Here is a 27,488-nt window from a genome sequence, read left to right on the forward strand (position 1 = left end):
CTGAGACCAGATGAGGAATCCTCTGTGAGCTTTGCTGAGTGAGCCGTAGCAGCAGAAGCGCCCTGGGAAGGGGGCTGATGCATGCTCAGCAGTGTCCGGGACAGCTGTCCCCTGGAGAGAGGGATTCTACCCAAGCCGGGGGTTCAGCCACCGGAGCCGGAGCAGCCGGAGGGACCAACAAGGGACCCCTGGAAAGACCACTTTCTGTGGTAATAACGTCTCAGTACTTAGCTTGTGAGACGCAGGTGCCAGGTCCCTGGGGGGTGATCGCTCCGTCCGGCAGGATCCTGAAAGGGCTGCGGATGGAGACCGGTCTCCTGCAAAGCAGTGAGAACCGTGATGGCTCCCACTTCAAGCCAGAGCCTCAGGGGATGGTCAAGGAGCGCGGCATGAAAGGGCTCCAGCCCTGAAATCAACCTTAACAGCACCGCCGACACAGTGGGGTGAGAAGGGACACGCCGGGAGTCCAGATTGGACCCGCTTTTCTTCCAAATCTTTGAAATCAAAAATCAAAATTCAGAGAATGCATGTGTGTGTGTGACCTCCTGAACACAAAGCATTGAACTGGTTGGATTTGTCATCCGGGGGGGTGTATATGCTCGGAGGGAGGAGCTACACTTTTAGTGTAGTACTTTGTGTGTCCTCCGGAGGCAGAAGCTATACACCCATGGTCTGGGTCTCCCATAGGAACGATGAAGAAAATCTGATAAAAATCCATGATTCTGCTGTTTTTTTTCCATTTTGCTCCATTGAAGAAATTTTCTCATTTGTTTCTTCTGGAGTACAGTATGTGAAATCTCTGTCGCAGGTGACAGTCCTGTGGTTTCTGGCCATAGAAGGTCACAGCATTTGGATGCACAAAATGCTCCCTGACTTTCCATTGCTCCTACTGTCACTATTCATTGGTATAGGTAGCTTTCCTGCTGGATTAATCGCTCTCCCTTTTGGGCTCGGCAGGAGCTCGCCTTCCACCCAGCTGCTGATCATCAGTATTCTTTTGGTGCTTAAATACCCATTCCTTCCTTAGGACTGGTGGTGGTGACATTTTTCAGTTCCGTCAAGCCTTGGTTGCAAGCAGGTGGCTTGTACTCCTCTGTGGTGTCGTTGCTGAAAACTTTGCTGAACTCCTACCTGAGACATGTAATTAGTTCATGCTTTACCCGTGTGTTCTCCTTGTGTCTTCTATAGTTGTCTAGTGGGGTTGATGAAGAGCTCATTCCATCCGTTCCCTATTTAGGGCCCAGCACTAGGGATACCCAGGGTCAGGTATCCAGCTCAGAGCCTATCCAGGGTGGCGCGGGACCCCAGGGACCAGCAGTAGGTTTGATCAGGGGGTCACCATCTTATCTTTCCCTAGTCACAGGGTTTCCCTTCCCTTTTGCCATGAGCCTGGGACTTCACCATAACTAGCATGACAATCTCTGCTTGTATGGCAATTGGGCATTTCTTCAGAGTCTTCTCTGGGGGGCGTGAGCTTTCACCCCTCTTTCCCAGACATTGCCAATCACAGCTCAGCAATGTCTGATGCTGACATACCGCTACATCAGCTGCCGAGCCGTGATTGGCAGCATCTGGGAAGAAGGTGTGAAAGCTCACGCCCCCAGAGAAGACTCTGGAGAAAAGATACAGGTGAACTATAACTGGAGATTTCACATACTGCGCTGCAAATATCAATACACATGAATATCTCTGCAATGGAGCGACACAGCGCAAAACAGAAAAAAAAAGAGAATTTTGTTTACTTACCGTAAATTCTTTTTCTTATAGTTCCGACATGGGAGACCCAGACCATGGGTGTATAGCTTCTGCCTCCGGAGGACACACAAAGTACTACACTAAAAGTGTAGCTCCTCCCTCTGAGCATATACACCCCCTGGATGACCAAATCTAGCCAGTTTAGTGCAAAAGCTGAAGGAGGACATCCACCCACAAGTAGAGTTAGAGTAAAACCCGGAATAACCGGAACCTCTGTCTACAACAACAGCCGGTGAAAAACACACGGAACAAGAACTGCCAACAGGCAACAGGGAGGGTGCTGGGTCTCCCATGTCGGAACTATAAGAAAAAGAATTTACGGTAAGTAAACAAAATTCTCTTTTTCTTCATCGTTCCTTATGGGAAACCCAGACCATGGGACGTCTCAAAGCAGTCCATGGGTGGGAATAAACAGAAAACTGAGAAGTAGGCGAAACCTAACTTCACAAATGGGCGACAGCCGCCTGAAGGATGCGTCTGCCCAAGCTCGCATCTGCCGAAGCATGAGCATGCACTTGGTAGTGCTTCGAAAAGGTGTGCAGACTAGACCAATTGGCAGCCTGACAGACCTGCTGAGCCGTAGCCTGGTGCCTGAAAGCCCAAGAGGCACCGACAGCTCTGGTCGAGTGCGCCCTAATCCCCGGCGGGGGAGGCACCTGAGTACATTGGTAGGCATCGGATATGGCCGACCTAATCCAACGAGCTAGGGTCGGTTTAGAAGCCGAGAGACCCTTGCGCTGACCTGTGGTCAGCACAAAAAGAGAGGTGCACCGCCTAAGAGCAGCGGTGCGTGACACATAGATCCGGAGCGCCCGCACCAAATCTAAAGTATGCAACGCTTTCTCAAAGCGATGCACAGGGGCCGGACAAAGGGAAGGCAGGGAAATGTCCTGGTTAAAATGGAAAGGAGACACCACCTTAGGGAGAAAGTCCGGAGTCGGACGGAGAACCACCTTGTCTTGGTGAAAAACCAAAAAGGGTGACTCCGAAGAGAGCGCAGCCAAATCAGAGACTCTCCTGAGAGAAGTTATGGCCACCAGAAAAACCACTTCCTGTGAAAGTCGAAACAAAGAAACCTCCCTAAGAGGCTCAAAGGGGGGTTTCTGTAAGGCCGTGAGGACCAGATTAAGGTCCCAGGGATCCAAGGGCCGCCGATAAGGAGGAATGATGTGAGATGCGCCCTGCATGAAGGTGCGCACCTGGGCCAGTCGGGCGATACGCCGCTGGAACAACACTGACAGAGCCGAGACCTGTCCCTTGAGGGAATTGAGGGATAGTCCTAGCTGCAGACCGGACTGTAGAAAGGACAGGATTGTCGGCAAGGAAAAAGGCCAAGGAGCATGGCCGGAAGAGCGACACCAGGACAGGAAAATTCTCCAAGTCCTGTGGTAAATCCTGGCCGAGGAAGACTTCCGAGCCTGAGTCATAGTGGAGATGACCTCCGAAGGAATGCCTGAAGCCGTCAGGATCCAGGACTCAAGAGCCACGCCGTCAATCTGAGAGCCGCAGAATTCTGGCGGAAAAACGGACCTTGTGAGAGAAGGTCTGGGCGGTCCGGGAGATGCCACGGCACCTCTACGGACAGACGGAGCAGGTCTGGGTACCAAGCTCGCCTGGGTCAGTCTGGAGCAATGATTATGACCCGACGGCCCTCCATTCTGATCTTGCGCAGGACTCTGGGCAAGAGAGCTAGAGGGGGAAAAACGTAGGCCAGACGGAACTGGGACCAATCCTGAACCAGCGCGTCCGCTGCCAAGGCCTGAGGATCGTGGGAGCGAGCCACGTAAACCGGGACCTTGTTGTTGTGCCGGGATGCCATGAGATCCACTTCCGGAGTGCCCCACTTGCGGCAGATTGACCGGAACACTGCCGGATGCAGGGCCCACTCGCCGCTGTCCACGGTTTGACGGCTGAGATAATCTGCCTCCCAGTTTTCTACGCCTGGGATGTGGACTGCGGATATGGTGGACTTGGAGTCCTCCGTCCACTGAAGGATACGTTGAACCTCCAACATTGCTAGGCGGCTGTGAGTCCTGCCCTGGTGATTGATGTAGGCAACTGCTGTCGCGTTGTCTGACTGGACTCGAATGTGCTTGCCCGCCAACAGGTGGTGAAAGGCTACGAGAGCTAGGAGCACAGCTCTGATTTCCAGCACATTGATCGAGAGGGCTGATTCGGACGGAGTCCAAGTGCCCTGTGCTCGGTGGTGGAGAAACACTGCTCCCCAGCCGGATAGACTGGCATCCGTGGTGAGAATCACCCAGGACGGGATCAGGAAGGAGCGTCCCTGGGATAGAGAGAGGGGCCGAAGCCACCACTGAAGAGAGCTCCTGGTCTGTGGCGACAGAGCCACTAGCCTGTGCAAGGAAGAGGTCCGCTTGTCCCAACAGCGGAGAATGTCCAGCTGCAGGGGACGCAGATGGAACTGGGCAAAGGGAACCGCTTCCATTGACGCCACCATCTGACCCAGCACCTGCATGAGGTGCCTGATGGAATGACGGCGGGGCCTCAACAGAGAGCGCACCGCCAGATGAAGGGACTGCTGTTTGACTAAGGGCAGCTTCACAAGTGCCGGCAGAGTCTAGAATTGCATCCCTAGAAACGTAAGTTTCTGGGTCGGGGTCAGAGTGGACTTGGGCAGATTGACAAGCCACCCGAATTGAACAAGCGTGGCGAGAGTGAGCGAGACACTCCGCTGACAGTCTGCACTGGATGAAGCCTTGACTAGAAGGTCGTCCAGGTAAGGAATCACTGCCAACCCCTGGAGGTGCAGAACCGCAACCACTGCTGCCATGACCTTGGTGAATACTCGAGGGGCCGTGGCTAACCCGAAGGGGAGAGCCACGAATTGGAAATGTTCCTCTCCGATTGCAAAACGTAGCCAACGCTGGTGTGAAACTGCAATTGGTACATGCAAATAGGCATCTCTGATGTCGATGGATGCTAGAAAATCTCCTTGGGTCATTGAGGCAATGACTGATCGCAGAGACTCCATGCGAAAGTGCCGCACCTGAACATGCTTGTTGAGAAGCTTGAGATCCAGGATGGGCCGGAAGGAACCGTCCTTCTTGGGGACTAGGAAGAGGTTTGAGTAGAAACCTCTGAACTGTTCCCGGGCGGGAACCGGTACAATTACTCCGTTGGCCTGCAAGGATGCCACGGCCTGAGAGAAGGCGGCGGCTTTGAGGACGCGGTTTCGTGCGCCAGCTGGGTTTTCGATCCTTGGCTGAGTTAGTGGACGAGGCTGAGGGCTTAGAGGATGACCAGTTAGAGGAACGAAAGGAACGAAACCTCGACTGGTTCCTGCCCTGGACAGGTTTCCTGGTTTTAGTTTGTGGCAAGGAAGTACTCTTCCCGCCAGTAGCTTCCTTAATAATTTCATCCAGTTGTTCACCGAACAGCCGGGACCCAGCAAAAGGGAGCCCAGCAAGGTACTTCTTGGAAGAAGCGTCTGCTTTCCACTCTCGAAGCCACAAGATCCTGCGGATCGCGAGGGAATTAGCGGAAGCCACCGCCGTGCGGTGAGAAGCCTCCAGAATGGCAGACATAGCATAGGATGAAAAAGCCGAAGCCTGGGAAGTTAAGGCAACCGTTTCGGGCATAGAGTCCCTGGTGAGGGAATGCATCTCCGCCAGAGAAGCAGAGACGGCCTTAAGAGCCCACACTGCTGCAAAAGACGGGGAGAACGAGGCCCCCGCAGCTTCATATACAGATTTGGCCAGAAGGTCAACCTGGCGGTCAGTGGAATCCTTAAGTGAGGTGCCAACCGCCACAGACACAACTGTCCGGGCTGAGATTCTAGACACCGGAGGATCTACCTTTGGTGAATGAGCCCACTCCTTGACCACCTCTGGTGGAAAAGGAAAACGGTCATCAGAACTACGCTTTGGAAAGCGTTTGTCAGGACAGGCCCTGGGTTTGGTCACAGTGGCCTGAAAACTGGAGTGGTTAAAAAACATACTCCTTGCTCTCTTAGGTGAGGTAAACTGGTGTTTTTCTACCAGAGAAGCTTGTTCCTCTGACACTGGTGGATTGAGGTCCAGTACGGAATTAATGGACGCAATCAAATCACTAACATCTGCATCACCTTCGGTTAGATCAATGGGGTACATAGAGGTAGCGTCCGAGCCCACAGTAAAGGCATCCTCCTCGCCCTGCGATTCAGCTCGTGAATCAGAGCCGTGGGACGAGGAAGGAGAAGAGTCCCTGCGTCTCCGTTTAGGAGGACGGGGTCTGGGAACAGATGAAAAATCCTCTGTGAGCTCTGCAGAGCGAGTAGGAGCAGCAGAGGCACCCTGAGAAGGGGGCTGATGCATGGTCAGCAGAGTCCGGGACAGCTGTCCCATGGAGTCGGCAAAGGACTGGGAGATAGCATTAGAAAACGATGCTACCCAAGCCGGGGGTTCAGCCACCGGGGCCGGAGCAGCCGGAGGGACCACTGGGGAGACTCCAGGCTGAGGCACCACCATGTTAGAGCAGGCATCACAATGTGGATATGTGCTCGGTTCAGGCAGTATGAGCTTACATGCAGTGCATATTGCGTACAGCCTTGCAGCCTTGCTCCTAGTGAGAGACATGCTGCTGAGGTGGAGGCTCTGCAGTAAAGAACACACTCCTTCAGAATGACCCCCAGAGAGTGTATAAGAAGGTCCACAACCAGAGGTTGTGGCTTACCAGACCGTTTTGTGTGCCCTCCGGATTCCCAGCTTGGACCCCCAGACAGATTGCAGAGCTGCAGCAGCCAGCGCCGATCAGTGTGTGAACGCTGATAAAATGGCGCCGGAGTGAGGAGGGGGGCGGGGTTTAGTCCAAGAGCGGGAACCGGAGGGCGAAGGAGAAATACAGGGGATGGAAACATCTCCTCAGAGAGGAGTGTCCTCCCCTGTGCTGAACGGCCGGTGGGCGGCGCCGCACTGTCCCCCTGCATGACTGACATGCAGGGGCAGTGAAAACGAAAGTAGGCCGCAGCCGGGGCCTAAATTTTTCCATGCGGCCGACGAGCAGGCACCCTCGGCGCGGTTCTCAGGAAAAAACCAGAGAACCGGCCGGAAATTACAGCAAAGTTAAATAACACACTCTCCCCACAATAAATGTACAAGGGACCCCTCAATAACGTCTCAATACTTAGCTTATGAGACGCAGGGCCAGGTCCCTGAGGGATGAGCGCTCCGTCCGGCAGGGTCCTGAAAGGGCTGCGGATGGAGACCGGTCTCCTGCAAAGCAGTGAGAACTGTGATGGCTCCCCACTTCAAGCCAGAGCCCGAGGGACGGTGAAGGAGCGCGGCATGTAAGGCTCCAGCCTTGTAAAATCAACCTTAACAGCACCGCCGACACAGTGGGGTGAGAAGGGACATGCCGGGGGTTCAGCTTGGACCCGCTTTTCTTCCAACTCTTTAAAATCAAAAATCAAAAGAGAATGCATGTGTGTGTGACCTCCTGAACACAAAGCATTGAACTGGCTAGATTTGGTCATCCAGGGGGTGTATATGCTCAGAGGGAGGAGCTACACTTTTTAGTGTAGTACTTTGTGTGTCCTCTGGAGGCAGAAGCTATACACCCATGGTCTGGGTCTCCCATAAGGAACGATGAAGAAAAAGAAGAAACAAGAGCTTAGAGGTTTTACAAGGTATTCAGCTCAGCTATTCACAGATTTTTTTTTTTTAAAATGTACAGGTAACAGCGGAATATCTTGTGTTTTATTACCTGGATATTCTTTGGCACATTCTCCCCTTCAGTCCCAGGAATATGAGTCCCCGTGTGTGGCTTGGGTTCCAGCCAGAAGGACACCAGCCATCTAATCACAATCACCCGGGTGTTAAGAAAGGGCTCTTTGGTGCAATATTGCGCCTCGTTGCTATCTGCGTCCCTCCGAACCAGCATGTAGTGAGGTTTTGGTCGTATCTGTGGTATATCTGCAAACAGTTATGTAGTTATATCATTCAGCTGTAGCACATAATAGCTAGAGGAAATATGTTTTTTTTTATTAAAGGGAACCTGTCAGCAGAAATGTTGCTTTAAACCTAAAAGTTTCCCCTTCTGCAGCTCCATTTCATACTTCAGGACGCCGCCCAGTGCGCCCGTGGTCCCGCGCATGCGCCGTCCGACTGTACCGGGACTATGCACTGTGTGACCGCTGGTAACGTGTTGCGCAGGCACGAGATTATGGGCGGCGCTGTGATTGTCATCAGCAAGTACCCGCCCATAATCTCGTGCCTGCCCTTTCCCCTCTGCCTCAAGCATTCTGCTCAAGAGCTGGCCAGATGACCCGACGTCACCTCTCGTAACCGGTGGTGTCCTGCTCCGCTCCTCCCATCTATTTCCTGCTCCAGGGCAAGATGGGAAAGAGGTGACGTCGGGTCATCTGGCCAACGCTTGCGCAGAACGCTGGAGGCAGAGGGGAAAGCGCGGGCATGAGATTATGGGGCGGGCACCGCCCATAATCTCGTGCCTGCGCAACACGTCACCGGCGGTCACACTGTGCACACAGTGCACAGTCATGGTACAGTCGCACGACGCATGCGCGGGACCACGGGCGCACTGGGCGGCGTCCTGAGGTATGAAATGGAGCGTTGGGGGGGCGGCGTAAATCGGCAGGAGGGACAGTAACAGACACCAGACAGCCCGCCCCCATGGATAATTTAGAAGATTTGCATACCAAAAGGTACAACTTTATAAAGTATTTAATTTGGTCTAAAAGGGGGCACAAAAACTATAGGAACCTTGCTAGAATGCAGCCCAGGAGCTGCAGAAGGGGAAACGTTTAGGTTTAAAGCAAAATTTCTGCTGACAGGTTCCCTTTAATATAAGTAATAACATAAAACTCCATGTTCCATTACATCTTGTAGAATAGATCGGACTCCACTTTAGCACTCTATACATGTACATAGGACTTGTCACTAACCATGAAATCGAATGCCTGAACTCTTAGGGCTCCATACAAACTCTTTATTAGACTTTCACAGTGGTCTGACTAATAGAATCGCCGTTCTGCAGCTCGTAACTCGCAGACAGTGCAACACGGAGATTGTAGAAGGCAAAAGGGTGCAACAATTTTTTATAAAACCCAACAGCAAAAATAATTTGTAAAAACTGAATAATAAAACCCCAAAGATGGGCAAAGCCACTGTCAGTCACCTCCAACTACCTGTTTGTGAGTAGAGAGTACATAGGCACTAAAGCGTGCTTTAAATAAATAAATCTTTATTTTTATATAGCGCTAACATATTCCGCAGCGCTTTACATACATTGGCAACACTGTCCCCATTGGGGCTCACAATCTAGAGTCCCTATCAGTATGTTTTTTGGAGTGTGGGAGGAAACCGGAGAACCCGGAGGAAACCCACGGAAACACGGGGAGAACATACCTCCTACCTATACCTATCCTTGCAGATAGTGTCCTTGGTGGGATTCAAACCCAGGACCCCAGCGCTGCAAGACTGCAATGCTAACCACTGAGCCACCGTGCCGCAGCGACATCGCTAGCGATTGCTAGCGATGTCGCGAGCGATAGCACCCGCCCCCGTCCTTGGTGCGACATGTGGTGATCGCAGCCGTAGCGAACAATATCGCTACGACAGCGTCATACGCACATACCTGTTCAGAGACGTCGCTGTGTCCGCCGAACAATCCCTCCTTCAAGGGGGTGGTTCATGCGGCATCACAGCGACGTCACAAAACGGCCGTCCAATAGCAGAGGAGGGGAGGAGATGAGCGGGCGGAACATGCCGCCCACCTACTTCCTTCCTCCTTTTCGGTGGAGGCAGGTAAGGAGATGATCATCGTTCCTGTGGTGTCACACACAGTGATGTGTGATGTCGCAGGAACGACGAACAACCTGCGGAATAAAACACCAACGACATTATGATTAGAAGCGACGTGTCAACGATCACATTCTCACTGCTCCCCTGAATAAGAGATGGTGGGGCACTCACTGTAAAAGACCATGGAATACGAATGGTGTATGCTGCTGCCACTAGGCAAAAAAGTTGGCGCCTCCTCAGCAGGGTACACCCACCATATGGCACAAAGCTAGTCAGTCAGTGAGCAACAATAGGAGAAGCAACAGACATAATACAGATTAGGTATGGAAAAAAGAGAATTTTGTTTACTTACCGTAAATTCTTTTTCTAATAGTTCCGACATGGGAGACCCAAACCATGGGTGTATAGCTTCTGCCTCCGGAGGACACACAAAGTACTACACTCAAACGTGTAGCTCCTCCCTCCGGGCTATATACACCCCCTGGATGACAATCTACCCAGTTCAGTGCAAAAGCTGAAGGAGGACATCCACCCATAAGTAGAGATAGAGTGAAACTCGGAATAACCGTAACTCTGACTACTAACAACAGTCGGTGAAACACACGGAACAAAAAAACTGCCAACAGGCAACAGGGAGGGTGCTGGGTCTCCCATGTCGGAACTATAAGAAAAAGAATTTACGGTAAGTAAACAAAATTCTCTTTTTCTTTATCGTTCCTTATGGGAGACCCAAACCATGGGACGTTCCAAAGCAGTCCATGGGTGGGAATAAACCAACTGAGAAGTAGGCAAAACCTAACTTCACAAATGGGCGACAGCCGCCTGAAGAATGCGTCTGCCCAAGCTCGCATCTGCCGAAGCATGAGCATGCACTTGGTAGTGCTTCGAAAAAGTGTGCAGACTGGACCACGTGGCAGCCTGACAAACCTGCTGAGCCGTAGCCTGGTGCCTGAAAGCCCAGGAGGCACCGACAGCTCTGGTCGAGTGCGCCTTAATCCCTGGCGGGGGAGGCACCTGAGAACACTGGTAGGCATCGGTGATAGCCGACCTGATCCAATGAGCTAGGGTCGGTTTAGAAGCAGCGAGACCCTTGCGCTGACCAGTGGTTAGCACAAAAAGTGAGGTGCACCGCCTAAAAACGGCGGTGCGTGACACATAGATTCGGAGCGCTCGCACAAAATCCAAGGTATGCAACGCCTTTTCAAAGCGATGCACAGGGGCCGGACAAAGAGAAGGCAATGAAATGTCCTGGTTAAGGTGGAAAGGAGACACCACCTTAGGGAGAAAGTCCGGAGACGGACGAAGAACCACCTTGTCTTGGTGAAACACCAAAAAGGGGGATTCCGAAGAGAGCGCAGCCAAATCAGAAACTCTCCTGAGAGACGTTATGGCTACTAGAAAAACAACTTTCTGTGAAAGTCGAAACAAGGGAACCTCCCTGAGAGGCTCAAAGGGGGGTTTCTGTAAGGCCGTGAGGACCAGATTAAGGTCCCAGGGATCCAAGGGCCGCCGGTAAGGAGGAATGATGTGAGATGCGCCCTGCATGAAAGAGCGCACCTGAGCCAGTCGGGCGATACGCCGCTGGAACAATACCGACAGAGCCGACACCTGTCTCTTGAGGGAATTGAGGGACAGCCCTAGCTGTAGACCGGACTGTAGAAAAGACAGGATGGTCGGCAAGGAGAACGGCCAAGGAGCATGGCCGGAAGAACGACACCAGGACAGGAAAATCCTCCAAGTCCTGTGGTAAATCTTGGCCGAGGAAGACTTCCGAGCCTGAGTCATGGTGGAGATGACCTCAGAGGGAATGCCTGAAGCCGTTAGGATCCAGGACTCAAGAGCCACGCCGTCAATCTGAGAGCCGCAGAATTCTGGCGGAAGAACGGACCTTGAGAGAGAAGGTCTGGGCGGTCCGGGAGATGCCACGGCACCTCTACGGACAGACGGAGCAGGTCTGGGTACCAAGCTCGCCTGGGCCAGTCCGGAGCAATGAGAATGACTCGACGGCCCTCCATTCTGATCTTGCGCAGAACCCTGGGCAAGAGCACTAGAGGGGGAAACACATAGGCCAGACGGAACTGAGACCAATCTTGAACCAGTGCGTCTGCTGTGAAGGCTTGAGGATCGTGGGAGCGAGCCACGTAAACCGGAACCTTGTTGTTGTGCCGGGATGCCATTAGGTCCACTTCCGGAGTGTCCCACTTGCGGCAGATTGATCTGAACACTGACGGGTGCAGGGCCCACTCGCCGCTGTCCACGGTTTGACGGCTGAGGTAGTCGGCCTCCCAGTTTTCCACGCCTGGGATGTGGACTGCAGACATGGTGGACTTGGAGTCCTCCGTCCACTGGAGGATTCGTTGGACCTCCAACATCGCCAGACGGCTGTGAGTCCCGCCCTGGTGATTGATGTAGGCAACCGCTGTCGCGTTGTCCGACTGAACTCGAACGTGCTTGCCCGCCAACAGGTGGTGAAAGGCTAGGAGAGCTAGAAACACAGCTCTGATCTCCAGCACATTGATCGAGAGGGCTGATTCGGACGGAGTCCAAGTGCCCTGTGCTCGGTGATGGAGAAATACTGCTCCCCAATCGGAGAGGCTGGCATCCGTGGTGAGGATCACCCAGGACGGCGTCAGGAAAGAGCGTCCCTGAGACAGAGAGAGGGGCCGAAGCCACCACTGAAGGGAGCTCCTGGTCTATGACGACAGAGCCACCTGCCTGTGCAAGGAAGAGATCCGCTTGTCCCAACAGCGGAGAATGTCCAGCTGCAGGGGACGCAGATGGAACTGAGCAAAGGGGACCGCTTCCATGGACGCCACCATCTGACCCAGCACCTGCATGAGGTGTCTGATGGAATGACGGCGGTGCCTCAGCAGTAAGCGCACCGCCAGACGAAGGGACTGCTGTTTGACTAAGGGCAACTTGACAAGTGCCGGCAGAGTCTCGAATTGCATCCCTAGGTACAAAAGCACCTGGGTCGGGGTCAGAGTGGACTTGGGCAGGTTGACAAGCCACCCGAACTGAACTAGCGTGGCGAGAGTGAGAGAGACACTCCGCTGGCAGTCTGCACTGGATGAGACCTTGACTAGAAGGTCGTCCAGGTAAGGAATCACTGCCAACCCCTGGAGGTGCAGGACCGCAACCACTGCTGCCATGACCTTGGTGAATACTCGAGGAGCCGTGGCTAAGCCGAAGGGGAGGGCCACGAATTGGAAATGTTCCTCTCCGATCGCAAAGCGTAGCCAACGCTGGTGTGAAACCGCAATAGGCACATGCAGATAGGCATCTCTGATGTCGATGGATGCCAGAAAATCTCCTTGGGTCATTGAGGCAATGACCGATCTCAGAGATTCCATGCGAAAGTGCCGCACCTGAACATGCTTGTTGAGAAGCTTGAGATCCAGGATGGGTCGGAAGGAACCGTCCTTTTTGGGGACTAGAAAGAGGTTTGAGTAGAAACCGCTGAACCGTTCCCGGGCGGTAACCGGAACAATTACACCGTTGGCCTGCAGGGATGCCACGGCCTGAGAAAAGGCGGCGGCTTTGGAGCAGGGGGGGTGGACAGAAAAAATCTGTTTGGCGGGCTGGAAGCAAATTCTATCCTGTAGCCGTGGGAGATGATATCCCGCACCCACTGATCGGAGACGTGTTGCAACCACACGTCGCCAAAGTGGGAGAGCCTGCCACCGACTAAGGACGTTGCTGGCTCGGCCGGATAGTCACGAGGAGGCCGCCTTAGTGGCAGCGGCTCCTCCGGTCTTTTGAGGACGCGGCTTCGCGCGCCAGTTGGATTTACGATCCTTGGCTGCGGTAGTGGACGAGGCCGAGGGCTTAGAGGATGACCAGTTAGAGGAACGAGAGGAACGAAAGGAACGAAACCTCGATTGGTTCCTGCCCTGGACAGGTTTCTTGGCTTTAGCTTGTGGCAAGGAAGTACTCTTCCCGCCAGTAGCTTCCTTAATTATGTCATCCAGCTGTTCCCCAAACAGCCGGGACCCAGTAAAAGGGAGACTCGCAAGGTACTTCTTAGAGGAAGCGTCTGCTTTCCACTCTCGAAGCCACAAGATCCTTCGGATCGCGAGGGAGTTAGCGGAGGCCACCGCCGTGCGGTGAGAAGCCTCCAGGATGGCAGACATGGCGTAGGATGCAAAAGCCGAAGCTTGAGAAGTTAAGGCATCCGTCTCAGGAATAGAGTCCCTGGAGAGGGAATGAATCTCCGCCAGAGAGGCAGAGATTGCCTTAAGAGCCCACACTGCCGCAAAAGACGGAGAGAACGAGGCTCCTGCCGCCTCATATACAGACTTGGCCAGAAGGTCAACCTGGCGGTCAGTGGGATCCTTAAGAGAAGTGCCATCAGCCACAGCTACGACTGTGCGGGCTGAGATCCTGGACACCGGAGGGTCTACCTTTGGGGACTGGGCCCAGTCCTTAACCACCTCCGGTGGAAAAGGAAAACGGTCATCTGAACTACGCTTCGGAAAACGTTTGTCAGGACAGGCTCTGGGCTTGTTAACAGTGGTGTGAAAGCTGGAGTGGTTAAAAAACATACTCCTAGGTTTCTTAGGAGAGGTAAACTGGTGTACCTCTATCAGAGAGGGTTGTTCCTCTGACTCTTGTGGGTTGAGGTTCAGTACGGAGTTAATGGACGCAATCAAGTCACTAACATCCGCATCACCCTCAGACAAGTCAATGGGGTACATAGAGGCAGCGTCTGAGCCCACAGTAAACGAATCCTCCTCGCCTTGCACCTCGGCTTGTGAATCAGAGCCGTGGGACGAGGAAGGAGAAGGTTCCCTGCGTCTCCGTTTAGGGGGACGGGGTCCTAGGACATGCTCTGAGGGCTCTGCAGAGCTCGGAGCCGCAGAGACACCCTGAGAGGGGGGCTGATGCATAGACAGCAGTGTCCGGGACAGCTGCCCCATGGAGTCGGCAAAAGACTTGGAAATAGCTTGTGAAAAGGAAGCTACCCAAGCCGGGATTTCAGCCACCGGGGCCGGAGCAGCCGGAGGAACCCCTGAGGAGGCTCCAGGCTGAGACACAAACATGTTAGCACAGGCATCACAATGTGGGTATGTGCTTGGCTCTGGCAGAATGAGCTTACACGCAGTGCATATAGCGTACATGTTTGCAGCCTTGCTCCTAGTGACAGACATGCTGCTGAGGTGGAAGCTCTGCAGCCAGAATACACTCCTGTAGAATGCCTGAGAGTGTAATAAAAGTCCACAACCGAAGGTTGTGGCTTACCAGCCCGCTCTCTCTGTGTGCCCTCTGGATTCCACCGCTCACAGACCCTGTGAAGCGTCAGCCTTCCTGACAGTATGCAGCTGCAGCATCCAGCGCCTTCCAGTGCAAGAACGCTGAGAAAATGGCGCTGGGAGAAGGAGGGGGGGCGTGTATAAGCCCAAGAGCGGGAAAAACGGAGGGCAGAGAGATACAGGGAGAGAAACAGGGGAGGGAACATCTCCCCAGAGAGGAGTGCCCTCCCCTCTGCTGGTCGGGCGGTGGGCGGCGCTGTATGCAAAACATGCAGAGAAGCCGAAACCGAAACTAGGCCCAAACTGAAGCCGGGGCCTAGATTTTAAAATGCGGCCGACGAGCAGGCACCTTCGGCGCGGTTCTCAGGGAAAACCCCCAGAACCGGCTGGAATTAACAGTAACGCTAAAGCACATACTGTCCCCCAAATAAAAGTACCCGGGAACCCTGAAAAAACGTCTCAATACTTAGCTTTTGAGACGCAGGGCCATGTCCCTGAGTGGGGGTTAACGCTCCTTCCAGCAGGGACCAGACAGGGCTGCGGATGGAGACCGGCCTTCTGCAAGCAGAGAGGACCGTGGAGGCTCCCACTTCAAACAGAGCCTCGACAGAGGATGCGAAGGAGCGCGGCATGTGAAGGCTCCAACCTTATAAAGTCAACCTTAACAGCACCCGACAGAGTGGGATGTGAAGGGACATGCCGGGAGTCCAGACTGGACCCGCTTTTCTTCCAAATCTTTAAAATTAAAATAAAAAAATATCAGAGAATGCAAGTGTGTGATCCTCCTGAAACACAAAGCATTGAACTGGGTAGATTGTCATCCAGGGGGTGTATATAGCCCGGAGGGAGGAGCTACACGTTTGAATGTAGTACTTTGTGTGTCCTCCGGAGGCAGAAGCTATACACCCATGGTTTGGGTCTCCCATAAGGAACGATAAAGAAACACAAACTCTTAAGAAGGGGAGCATATTGTGTCCCCCCAATGAAGCCTCAGAGAGAGGCAGATCAAAGTGCGCCTGCAAAAGACCTCACAGTCGGCTAGTGTAGATGGCGTAGAACGCATCATACACACTAGCTACAGAAAGAGGACAAAGATGGCCGAAAGAGGAGGCGCAGGACCCCGAGAAAGGAGACGCCCATCCAACAGTCTGCTCCGCACCGACCGTTAGGTAAGTGTTATGAACATCCGTTGACAGGTTCCCTTTAACATTTAATGGAACTGAGAGCAAGACTGGAGTCCAGCCCAACTTTAAGAAGGATTGGTCTATCTCTGTACCTGCACTTGCCCCATGGGATATGTGGGAAAGACCAAAAGACAATTAAGAACCAGGATCGGAGAACACGTAGGAGATATCCGGCACAAAAGGGATACAGCGATAGCCAGACATGTCAACAATACCCATGGAGGAGATTTAAAAAGTATCTCATTCCAGGCAATAGAGGTTATACCTAAACCTGCTAGGAAGGGGGACTGGGATAGGCAAATACTACAGCGGGAGGCAAGATGGACTTTCCTCCTGGATTCGGTCTCCCCTGATGGTCTCAATGAAACCATAAGTTTCCATAGCTTTATTTAGCTTCTAGTCCAGCCCTTTCGTCCGGGGCGCATAACTATTCCTACTAACAATCTAAACCCCAAAGCCCCCCCCCCCTCCCCCATTCTTAGGGTTGTTAGGAAAATAGATTGATACCGATAGGCACAAGCTTTGTGCATTTACTATATGCCCCGCACATGGTCATTTTTACCATGGTTTATAAATATATATCTTTGTTGAGACTGCACTAATGGAAGAGCACATGCATGTATTTAGATCTACGCTTATATGTTGGAAAGTAGAAATCACAAGTCGATATTCTGGATATGGTGGCAAGAATGTAACTTTTCTCAGGGAGGGTATATATACACCTATATGCTCCTTCCACCCCCTTTTTTATTGTCAGGAGGAAGGTGGTGTTTAGAGAATAGTGGAGAGGAATCCCTCTAGAGAGTTATGAGCACCACGAAACTGGGACCTCATTTAATACATATATAGGAATGAATGCCCTGGATATGGCAAGCACCAATTTGCCCCTGATATGGGTTTTCCTACACCGTTTAGAGTATAAGCCCCCTCTGCCTATATGTCTTGATCATACCACCAAGAATGACACATCATATGCATGCCCCCAAATATAGCTAGCACTAGCACATATATATTTTACCCCCTCTATAAAGCCCTAGATATATGCTTGGCATACTTAAGAGGGATGACACATCTGTGCATGTATCTAGCACAGATCATGTGATCAGGTCTGCGGTATAAGCCAGAAACTGAAGACATGTCTATATATATATAGATCGTCTATGCAGCGTTATGCATCGCTCATTGTACGCAAGTTCCATAGTAATATCATCATATTTCCAACACGGCTGTGCCTGTGGAACGCATATGCGTTCCACACTACAGATATTACTGGAGGAAGTAGTTTCCCTGAACTCCGCCCATTATGGATCACATGATCTAGTCTGTGACAGGGGAATGAAAATGCCATTACATCACTTCCGGCCACGCGCTACTTCCGGTTTTCGGACGTAGCAAACTTACCTCCGGGGCTCCATTATTAAAGGGCCTGCAGAGCATGCAGGTTAGCGATCCAGGCAGCAGACACAGACCGAGACGGCAGGGACCAAGTGGGAGCTCCCAGTGTGTTAGAGTGTGTGTCACTCGGGACGCACAGTCCTTACTGGTAGAGCTCCAGAACTAAGGTATGATTTCTAACCAGTCATCAGAGGGGGATTAGGTTCAGTACACTGATTCCTTTTTCTGCAGACAGTGGCCCCTTAATTATAAGCCATACACCCGTATTTACAAAGTAGCTGGTGTGGCACTGGATATATATAGGTTTCATAATTATATATGTATGGTCATATACACGTAAGAATTATTTTGGGACCTCTACCACAGTATGCAGCTACAGGTTTTGCCATTGTTATGCCAATACGAGAGAGGAGGGGCAAACTATTGCTGTTCTGGACAGTGACTACAACGCAGCTGTCATATATATAGAGACATGTAAATGGTACCAATATGCTGTTTGGGCTGATAGTGAAACCAGAACTACAAGTATGTGTTATGTTGTTTCTTTGCAGGAATTGCAGGAGGTGACTCATTATATCCCCCTTTGGTAGGGTGTTCTTTTATCTACACACCGCTGACAGCCCTTACAGGTATACCCCCTAGTACCAGTAAGTCACACACATGTATGATCTAAAAGAAAGGTGGTAAACCAATAATGCTATTCCTTTCCAGGACATACTGTCTGTCATATCCTAAAAATTTCTGCCTGAAAAGAGGTCACCTATATATACTTTTATTTCCAGAGTACTTTGAAGGTTGAGAAACCCACTCTGGTCCTACCAAGAGGTAATTTAACATAAAAAACATGAAATGTGAGTCGCTCTACAACAAACGGAGGACTTGTATAATCATATATCTTATTATCCCTATAGGAGGGACGAATTCACAACCTATTATTAGCACAGGACCAAACGTCTCCTGAAAATTATAGTGGATAACAAGCGACCGACATACTGACCAAAAGGGTCCATACCACTACATCTCTATATATACAGGTAGAAATCCAGACTGTATTTATCTTTATGTGTATGAGAAGCCTTGCCTGAGTACATTAATAATACGGCATTACTCGCCCACTTCTTCCCACATATTTCTGCAGGGACCAACTACTGAATAAGCGTCATCCTTATCCTGGACTTTTGAATGGTCCGCTTACGTAACTACATACTAAGAGGGAACACCTATATTAGCTCTCTAATTAAGAGGACTGGTCCCTTGTGAGTGTACCTATATAGCTATATGTGCCTAAAACAATGCAGTTGTATGATTATCTATATACTTACAATTTTTTTCATTCATTTTTCTAGGTGTCTTTTCATGGGAAGTGACTTACACAAAAAAATCCTCTGATGATCCCCTTTTTACTGCGTTAGGGGGGGTGAAACGCGTCAGGAGAGCAGGGGGTTCCATTAGCATAGTGGAACTCCAGGCTCCTACCTAATATTATCCAGCAATCCTAATTAGGGAATTTACGCCTAATATGAGAACCCTGGACAGCTAACGCATTGCCACTGTTTGTTTGTCTATGGTTCATCTGTTTGCACTTTTATCACTTTTCTGGTGGTGGTTATCCCTGCTGGAGGCTGACAAGGACAGTGAGAGTTAGATACCTTAGTAGTGGAGTATAATCTACATATACATCTACAAACAAGGAGGTAGGCACAGTATACATTATACAACTACCAGTCGGACAGCGACGTACTAACATCTGTCCCCCTCTCTATAAACCACTGTCTACAACTTGGCTCAGGCGTGGGTTAACCATGGTCGACACTTGCACTTGTATATATATGTTTATTTGATGTACGAAATTGTAAGATAGGAACACTACATATGTTCCTTTTTAATATTTATGATTAAAATTATTTTTATGAGAGTAGTTCTAGTGGTGGTTTTTCTCAACTTTAAGAAGGCCAGGTGAGACGGAAGCGAGAAGGCATAGTAATAATAATAATAATAATAATATTTATTCATTTATATAGCGCTATTAATTCCACAGCGCTTTACATACATTGGCATCACTGCCCCCATTGGGGCTCACAATCTAAATCCCCTATCAGTATGTTTTTTGGAGTGTGGGAGGAAACCAGAGAACCCGGAGGAAACCCACGCAAACACGGGGAGAACATACAAACTCCTTGCAGATGATGTCCTTAGTGGGACTAGAACCCAGGACCCCAGCGCTGCAAGGCTGCAGTGCTAACCACTGAGCCACCGTGCTGGCTTGGACTCATACCAATGAAAAAAGGCCTTCCACGTCCAATGATAAGATACAGGAAGAAGTAGGTTTTCAGGCTCTAATCATGGCCTGAATGTTTTAGGAGACTGTGTGACCTGGTCACAAACTGGTGAACCTTGTTGTTTATTCTGGATGCCATCAGATTGACATCCGGAGAGCGCCACCAGATATGCAAGAATACAGCCCTGGGTTTAGGGACAATTCACCCACACTTAGACCCTCGTGACTTAGAAAGTCTACGGCCCAGTTGTTCACTGCAGGAATAAGGACTGCAAATATAGCTGGGACTCTGTGTCTTGCCAAGGAGACAATCTAAGAGGCTTTAGTGCTTCAGTCAGGGCTGATAGACGTCACATACCTCCCTGGTGGTTGATGTACGCCACCGACATGTCATTCTCTAACTGAATGTGACTAGGAAGGCTGCAGAGAAGGCCTTACTAACGAAGAAGGGACAGAAGAATTGGTCTGATCTCAGGAATGTAGATAGGCAGAGAAGATTCCTGCGTGTTTTACCAACCTTGGACTGTGAAGTTGTGGAAAACTGCTCCGCAGCCGAGGAGACTGGCATCCGTCATTACAACCTGCCAATGAACCAGAATAAATGACCATCCTGGACGTGTGAGTAGGGACGTCAACCACCAAGTCAGGGACTGCTTGACTTCAAGAGGAACAGAGATCGATCGGTACACAGACGGTCATGCAACAACGTAGGGGCCATGGACAAGGACATCTTAACAGAGAAATGCCTTGACGGAGAGAAGAGATCTCTTTTTCTGGAAGAAAGCCTCTTAATAGTGTTAGTTCAAAGAGCATCCCCAAGAAAACTAGGAGCTGGGACGGATTCAAAGACGACTTTGGGGTGTTGATATTCCTGGCGAGGTGTGAAAGAGTGTTGAGTGTGATCTGTAGACTATCTAGAACTGATGAGAAGGGTGGGGCTTTGATGAGGAGATTGTCTAGGTAAGGGATGATAATGATTCATCTGGCTCATGATATGGCCATTACCGCCACCTTGATCTTGGTAAACACGGTGGGAGCAGTGGCCAATCCGAAGGAAAGGGCTACAAACTGGAAATATCGCTGTTGAACTGCGAAGCAGGGAAACTTTTGGTGTCCCTGGAAAGAAGGGAATTTTGTTTACTTACCGTAAATTCCTTTTCTTCTAGCTCCAATTGAGAGACCCAGACCATTGGGTGTATAGGCTATGCCTCCGGAGGCCGCACAAAGTATTACACTAAAAGTGTAAAGCCCCTCCCCTTCTGCCTATACACCTCCCGTGCTCCCACGGGCTCCTCAGTTTTGGTGCAAAAGCAAGAAGGAGGAAAAAATTATAAACTGGTTTTAAGTAAATCCAATCCGAAGGAATATCGGAGAACTGAAACCATTAAACATGAACAACATGTGTACACAAAAAAACAGGGGCGGGTGCTGGGTCTCCCAATTGGAGCTAGAAGAAAAGGAATTTACGGTAAGTAAACAAAATTCCCTTCTTCTTTGTCGCTCCATTGGGAGACCCAGACCATTGGGACGTCCAAAAGCAGTCCCTGGGTGGGTAAAATAATACCTCGTAATAGAGCCGTAAAACGGCCCCTTCCTACAGGTGGGCAACCGCCGCCTGAAGGACTCGTCTACCTAGGCTGGCATCCGCCGAAGCATAGGTATGCACCTGATAGTGTTTCGTGAAAGTGTGCAGGCTCGACCAGGTAGCCGCCTGACACACCTGCTGAGCCGTAGCCTGGTGCCTCAAAGCCCAGGACGCACCCACGGCTCTGGTAGAATGGGCCTTCAGCCCTGAGGGAACCGGAAGCCCAGCAGAACGGTAAGCTTCGAGAATTGGTTCCTTGAGCCACCAAGCCAGGGTTGATTTGGAAGCCTGTGACCCTTTACGCTGGCCAGCGACAAGGACAAAAAGTGCATCCGAGCGGCGCAAGGGCGCCGTACGAGAAATGTAGAGTCTGAGTGCTCTCACCAGATCTAACAAGTGCAAATCCTTTTCACATTGGTGAACTGGATGAGGACAAAAAGAAGGTAAGGAGATATCCTGATTGAAAAGAAAGGGGGATACCACCTTAGGGAGGAATTCCGGAACCGGACGTAGAACCACCTTGTCCTGGTGAAACACCAGGAAAGGGGCTTTGCATGACAGCGCTGCTAGCTCAGACACTCTCCGAAGAGAAGTGACTGCAACTAGGAAAACCACTTTCTGCGAAAGGCGTGAGAGAGAAATATCTCTCATTGGCTCGAATGGAGGTTTCTGAAGAACCCTCAACACCCTGTTCAGATCCCAGGGTTCTAAAGGCCGCTTATAAGGAGGAACGATGTGACAAACCCCCTGCAGGAACGTGCGTACCTGTGGAAGCCTGGCAAGGCGCTTCTGGAAAAACACAGAGAGCGCTGAGACTTGTCCCTTAAGGGAGCCGAGCGACAAACCCTTTCCCAGTCCAGATTGAAGGAAGGACAGAAAAGTGGGCAAGGCAAAAGGCCAGGGAGAAAAACCCTGAGCAGAGCACCACGACAGGAAAACTTTCCACGTCCTGTGGTAGATCTTGGCGGACGTTGGTTTCCTAGCCTGTCTCATAGTGGCAATGACGTCTTGAGATAACCCTGAAGACGCTAGGATCCAGGACTCAATGGCCACACAGTCAGGTTGAGGGCCGCAGAATTCAGATGGAAAAACGGCCCTTGGGATAGCAAGTCTGGTCGGTCTGGTAGTGCCCACGGTTGGCCGACCGTGAGATGCCACAGATCCGGGTACCACGACCTCCTCGGCCAGTCTGGAGCGACGAGGATGACGCGGCGGCAGTCGGCCCTGATCTTGCGTAACACTCTGGGCAACAGTGCCAGCGGAGGAAACACATAAGGGAGCTGAAACTGCGACCAATCCTGAACTAAGGCGTCTGCCGCCAGAGCTCTGGGATCTTGAGACCGTGCCATGAACATCGGTACCTTGTTGTTGTGCCGGGACGCCATGAGGTCGACGTCCGGCATGCCCCAGCGGCAACAGATCTCCTGAAACACGTCCGGGTGAAGGGACCATTCCCCTGCGTCCATGCCCTGGCGACTGAGATAATCTGCTTCCCAGTTTTCCACGCCTGGGATGTGAACTGCAGAGATGGTGGAGGCCGTTGCTTCCACCCACAGTAAAATCCGCCGGACTTCCTGGAAGGCTTGCCGACTGCGTGTGCCGCCTTGGTGGTTGATGTATGCCACCGCTGTGGAATTGTCCGACTGAATTCGGATCTGCTTGCCTTCCAGCCACTGCTGGAACGCTTTCAGGGCAAGGTACACTGCCCGTATTTCCAGAACATTGATCTGAAGCGATGACTCTTGTTGGGTCCACGTACCCTGAGCCCTGTGGTGGAGAAAAACCGCTCCCCACCCTGACAGACTCGCGTCCGTCGTGAACACCTCCCAGGATGGGGGTAGGAAGGATTTCCCCTTTGATAATGAAGTGGGAAGAAGCCACCACCGAAGGGAAGCTTTGGTCGCTTGAGAGAGGGAGACAGTCCTGTCGAGGGACGTCGGCTTCCTGTCCCATTTGCGTAGGATGTCCCATTGAAGAGGACGCAGGTGAAACTGCGCGAAAGGGACTGCCTCCATTGCTGCCACCATCTTCCCCAGGAAGTGCATGAGGCGCCTCAAGGGGTGTGACTGGCCTTGAAGGAGAGATTGTACCCCTTTCTGTAGTGACTGCTGCTTGATCAGCGGAAGCTTCACTATCACTGAGAGGGTATGAAACTCCATGCCAAGATATGTCAGCGATTGGGCCGGTGTCAGATTTGACTTCGGAAAATTGATGATCCACCCGAAACTCTGGAGAGTCTCCAGGGTAGCTTCGAGGCTGCTTTGGCATGCCTCTTGAGAGGGTGCCTTGATCAGCAGATCGTTCAAGTACGGGATCACCGAGTGACCCTGAGAGTGTAGGACCGCTACTACAGTAGCCATAACCTTGGTAAAAACCCGTGGGGCTGTTGCCAGACCGAACGGCAGTGCCACGAACTGCAGGTGTTCGTTTCCTATGGCGAAGCGCAGGAAGCGCTGGTGCTCCGGAGCAATCGGTACGTGGAGATAAGCATCTTTGATATCGATCGATGCAAGGAAATCTCCTTGGGACATAGAGGCGATGACGGAGCGGAGGGATTCCATCCGGAACCGCCTGGTTTTTACGTGTTTGTTGAGCAGTTTCAGGTCCAGGACAGGGCGGAAAGACCCGTCCTTCTTTGGGACCACAAACAAGTTGGAGTAAAAACCGTGGCCCTGTTGCTGAAGAGGAACAGGGATCACCACTCCTTCTGCCTTCAGAGTGCGCAGCGCCTGCAGAAGAGCCTCTGCTCGCTCGGGAGGCGGGGATGACCTGAAGAATCGAGTCGGGGGACGAGAGGTGAACTCTATCTTGTAACCGTGAGACAGAATGTCTCTCACCCAGCGGTCTTTTATTCGTGGCAGCCAGGTGTCGCAAAAGCGGGAGAGCCTGCCACCGACCGAGGATGCGGGATGAGGAGGTCGAAAGTCATGAGGAAGCCGCTTTGTTAGCTGCCCCTCCGGTGGTCTTTTTAGGACGTGACTTAGACCGCCATGCATCAGAGTTCCTTTGCTCTTTCTGAGGCCTTTTGGACGAGGAGAATTGGGACCTGCCCGCGCCCCGAAAGGACCGAAACCTCGACTGCCCTCTCCTCCGTTGGGGTATGTTCGGTTTGGGCTGGGGTAAGGATGTATCCTTTCCCTTGGATTGTTTGATGATTTCATCCAAACGCTCGCCAAACAATCTATCGCCAGAAATTGGCAAACTGGTTAAGCGCTTTTTTGGAAGCAGAATCTGCCTTCCATTCCCGTAGCCACAAGGCCCTGCGGAGTACCACCGAATTGGCGTCTGCCACCGCCGTACGGCTCGCAGAGTCCAGGACAGCATTAATAGCGTAAGACGCAAATGCCGAGGTCTGAGTGGTAATGGACGCCACTTGTGGCGCGGACGTGCATGTGGCTGCTTCAATTTGCGCTTGACCTGCTGAGATAGCTTGTAGCGCCCATACGGCTGCGAATGCTGGGGCAAAAGAAGCGCCGATCGCTTCATAGATGGATTTCAACCAGAGCTCCATCTGCCTGTCAGTGGCATCCTTGAGTGAAGCCCCATCTTCCACTGCAAGTATGGATCTAGCCGCCAGTCTGGAGATTGAAGGATCCACTTTGGGACACTGAGTCCAACCTTTAACCACGTCAGGTGGAAAGGGATAACGTGTATCCTTAAGGCGCTTAGAAAAACGCTTATCTGGACAAGCATGGTGATTCTGGACTGCCTCTCTGAAATCAGAGTGGTCCAGAAACATACTCGGTGTACGCTTGGGGAACCTGAACCGGAATTTCTCCTGCTGAGAAGCCGACTCCTCTGCTGGAGGGACGGAGGGAGAAATATCCAGCATTTGATTGATGGATGCAATAAGATCGTTCACTATGGCGTCCCCGTCTGGAGTATTAAGATTGAGAGCGCCCTCAGGATCAGAATCCTGATCAGCTACCTCCGCTTCATCAACTCGAGATTCCCCTCGCTGAGACCCTGAACAATATGATGATGTCGAGGGAAAATCTAAGCGAGCTCGCTTAGTCGGTCTGGGGCTGGGGTCTGTGTCAGAACCCTCAGCCTGGGATCTATGAGATACCCCTGGAGGACATTGTTGGTCCAACTGAGGGGGGCCAGGGAACAAAGATTCAACAGAGTCCCTGTGCTGAGATACCGGCCTGTACTGCAAGGCTTCTAGTATCTTAGCCATAGTCTCAGAGAGTTTTGCAAACTCTGTCCCCGTCACCTGGACATTGTCAGCAGGTGGCTCCCCCTGGACCCCTCTTAGCAGAGGCTCTGGCTGAGTAAGTGTCACAGGGCCCGAGCACTGTATACAATGAGGGTCAGTGGAACCTGCCGGTAGCGGGGTCGTACATGCGGCGCAGGCAGCATAATAAGCCTGTGTTTTGGCACCCCTGCCTTTGTGGGCGCCATGCTATTATCTTCCCTGAGCAACCCAATAGGGTATATAGCCAGAAATCAACTGTGCACCATACAGTGTAAAGTATATACCATAAACATATACAGTATAGTTACACTACTGCACAATGGGGCTAGCACCACAGGTGCTGCTTACCACCCGCTTCAAGCGGTTGTGAGGCCACCCAAGTCCCTGCCTGGGTCTCCCAGACTTTGTCCCCCTCTGCTGCGTCCGAGGAGCTGACAGTAATGGCTGCCGGCGTCCTGAGGAGAGGAGGGAGTCGTGGGCGTGGCCGAGAAAGTGCGGGAACTGGAGCCGCACTGTGCACAGTGAGAGGGGTGGAGTATGCAAAGCATGCTCCAGCCCCCAGTGCTGCTCGTTCTGTGCAGCTTCCCGCCCTTCCCCTGCCTGTCAGGGCTGAGGGCGGGAGGAAAAGGAAACTAGGCCGCAAAAAGCCGGGGACTCGAGTAATAAGCGCGGCCGCTGTATATGCGCGGCCAGCGCGGAAGTCCCCGGCGCACTACAAGTCCCAGCCGCGCCGCATTGCTTCCGCGGCAGCGGCGGTCAGCGCGGCAGTCCCTATACATAAAACACACTCAGCAACGCTGAGTGTGTAATGGCACATTTTAACCCGGTCAGCGCCGCGGTCCCCGGTGCACTAGTACACCCAGCAAAGCTGTAGTGTTGCTGCGCGCGGTCCCCACAGGGATACAGAGTACCTCCAAGTAGCAGGGCCATGTCCCTGAACGGTACCCGGCTCCTATCCAGCAGTGTCCTCAGGAGCTGTGGATGGAGCACGGTCTCCTGTGCCTGGAGACCGATAGGATCCCACTTCACCCAGAGCCCTGAGGGGGATGGGGAAGGAAAACAGCATGTGGGCTCCAGCCTCCGTACCCGCAATGGATACCTCAACCTTAACAACACCGCCGACAAGAGTGGGGTGAGAAGGGAGCATGCTGGGGGCCCTATATGGGCCCACTTTTCTTCCATCCGACATAGTCAGCAGCTGCTGCTGACCAATCTGTGGAGCTGTGCGTGCATGTCTGCCTCGTTCGCACAAAGCAAAAAACTGAGGAGCCCGTGGGAGCACGGGAGGTGTATAGGCAGAAGGGGAGGGGCTTTACACTTTTAGTGTAATACTTTGTGCGGCCTCCGGAGGCATAGCCTATACACCCAATGGTCTGGGTCTCCCAATGGAGCGACAAAGAAATAGGAATGTGAAGATAGGTGTCTTGAATGTAATAGAGCGGAAGAATTACTTGGGATCCATGGAGGCATACTCGTTTGTTCAGTAACTTCAAGGTCTAGGATTAGTAAAATGAAGCCGAACGTTTTGGGCACTACAAAAAAAAATTGTGTAGAAACCAATGAAGAGCTCGTGAGGGGACAGTAGTGATGACACCTAGCTGGAGAGCAGAAGAGATGGCCTTGAAAAACCCTGGAATTGAAGTTGGGATCTTTGGGGGTTGAGAGTCGAAAAAAAATGGTCCTTGGGGAGAGTGGCAAATTCTATTTTGCAACCGGATGAGACCATTTCACTCACCCAGGTGGCTTTGACAACAGAGAGCCAAACGTCTTGAAAGAGAAGACGTCCACCCACCCTGAAAAGCTTCCCAGGTGAGGGTGACCAGTCATGTGGATGAGAATCTCCTGGATTGTCTTCTGGGAGTTCTGGACTCTTGACTGTGTGAACGCCAGGATGGAGCTGGCTTGAACGAAAGACTCTTCCTTTGTGGTTGTCTAGATGTTTTCTCTTGGACCCTTCGGAAGAGGAGAATGGCCGAAATGACAAAGGGTGTAGTCCTTTGTCTGATCATAGGAGGGCATCTGCATCTTGGTTGAAAAAGCAGGGTGCTCTTACCTCCTGTGACTAAGGCCCCTTTCACACA

At 51.8% G+C, this 27,488-nt stretch overlaps 1 protein-coding gene across 5 annotated transcripts in view; it reads right to left on the reverse strand.

The window, feature by feature from the left end:
• RALGAPA1 (Ral GTPase activating protein catalytic subunit alpha 1) overlaps positions 1 to 27,488 on the reverse strand; it is a 371,616-nt gene that overhangs the window by 274,483 nt on the left and 69,645 nt on the right. For all 5 annotated transcript variants that reach the window (XM_075330777.1, XM_075330774.1, XM_075330775.1 and 2 more), the window contains exon 9: positions 7,459 to 7,667. In XM_075330777.1, coding sequence (XP_075186892.1) covers positions 7,459 to 7,667 — 209 coding nt within the window. The remainder of the gene's footprint in view (positions 1 to 7,458; positions 7,668 to 27,488) is intronic.

Source organism: Anomaloglossus baeobatrachus, chromosome 12, assembly GCF_048569485.1.
Source record: "Anomaloglossus baeobatrachus isolate aAnoBae1 chromosome 12, aAnoBae1.hap1, whole genome shotgun sequence".
NCBI classification, from domain to species: Eukaryota; Metazoa; Chordata; class Amphibia; order Anura; family Aromobatidae; genus Anomaloglossus; species Anomaloglossus baeobatrachus.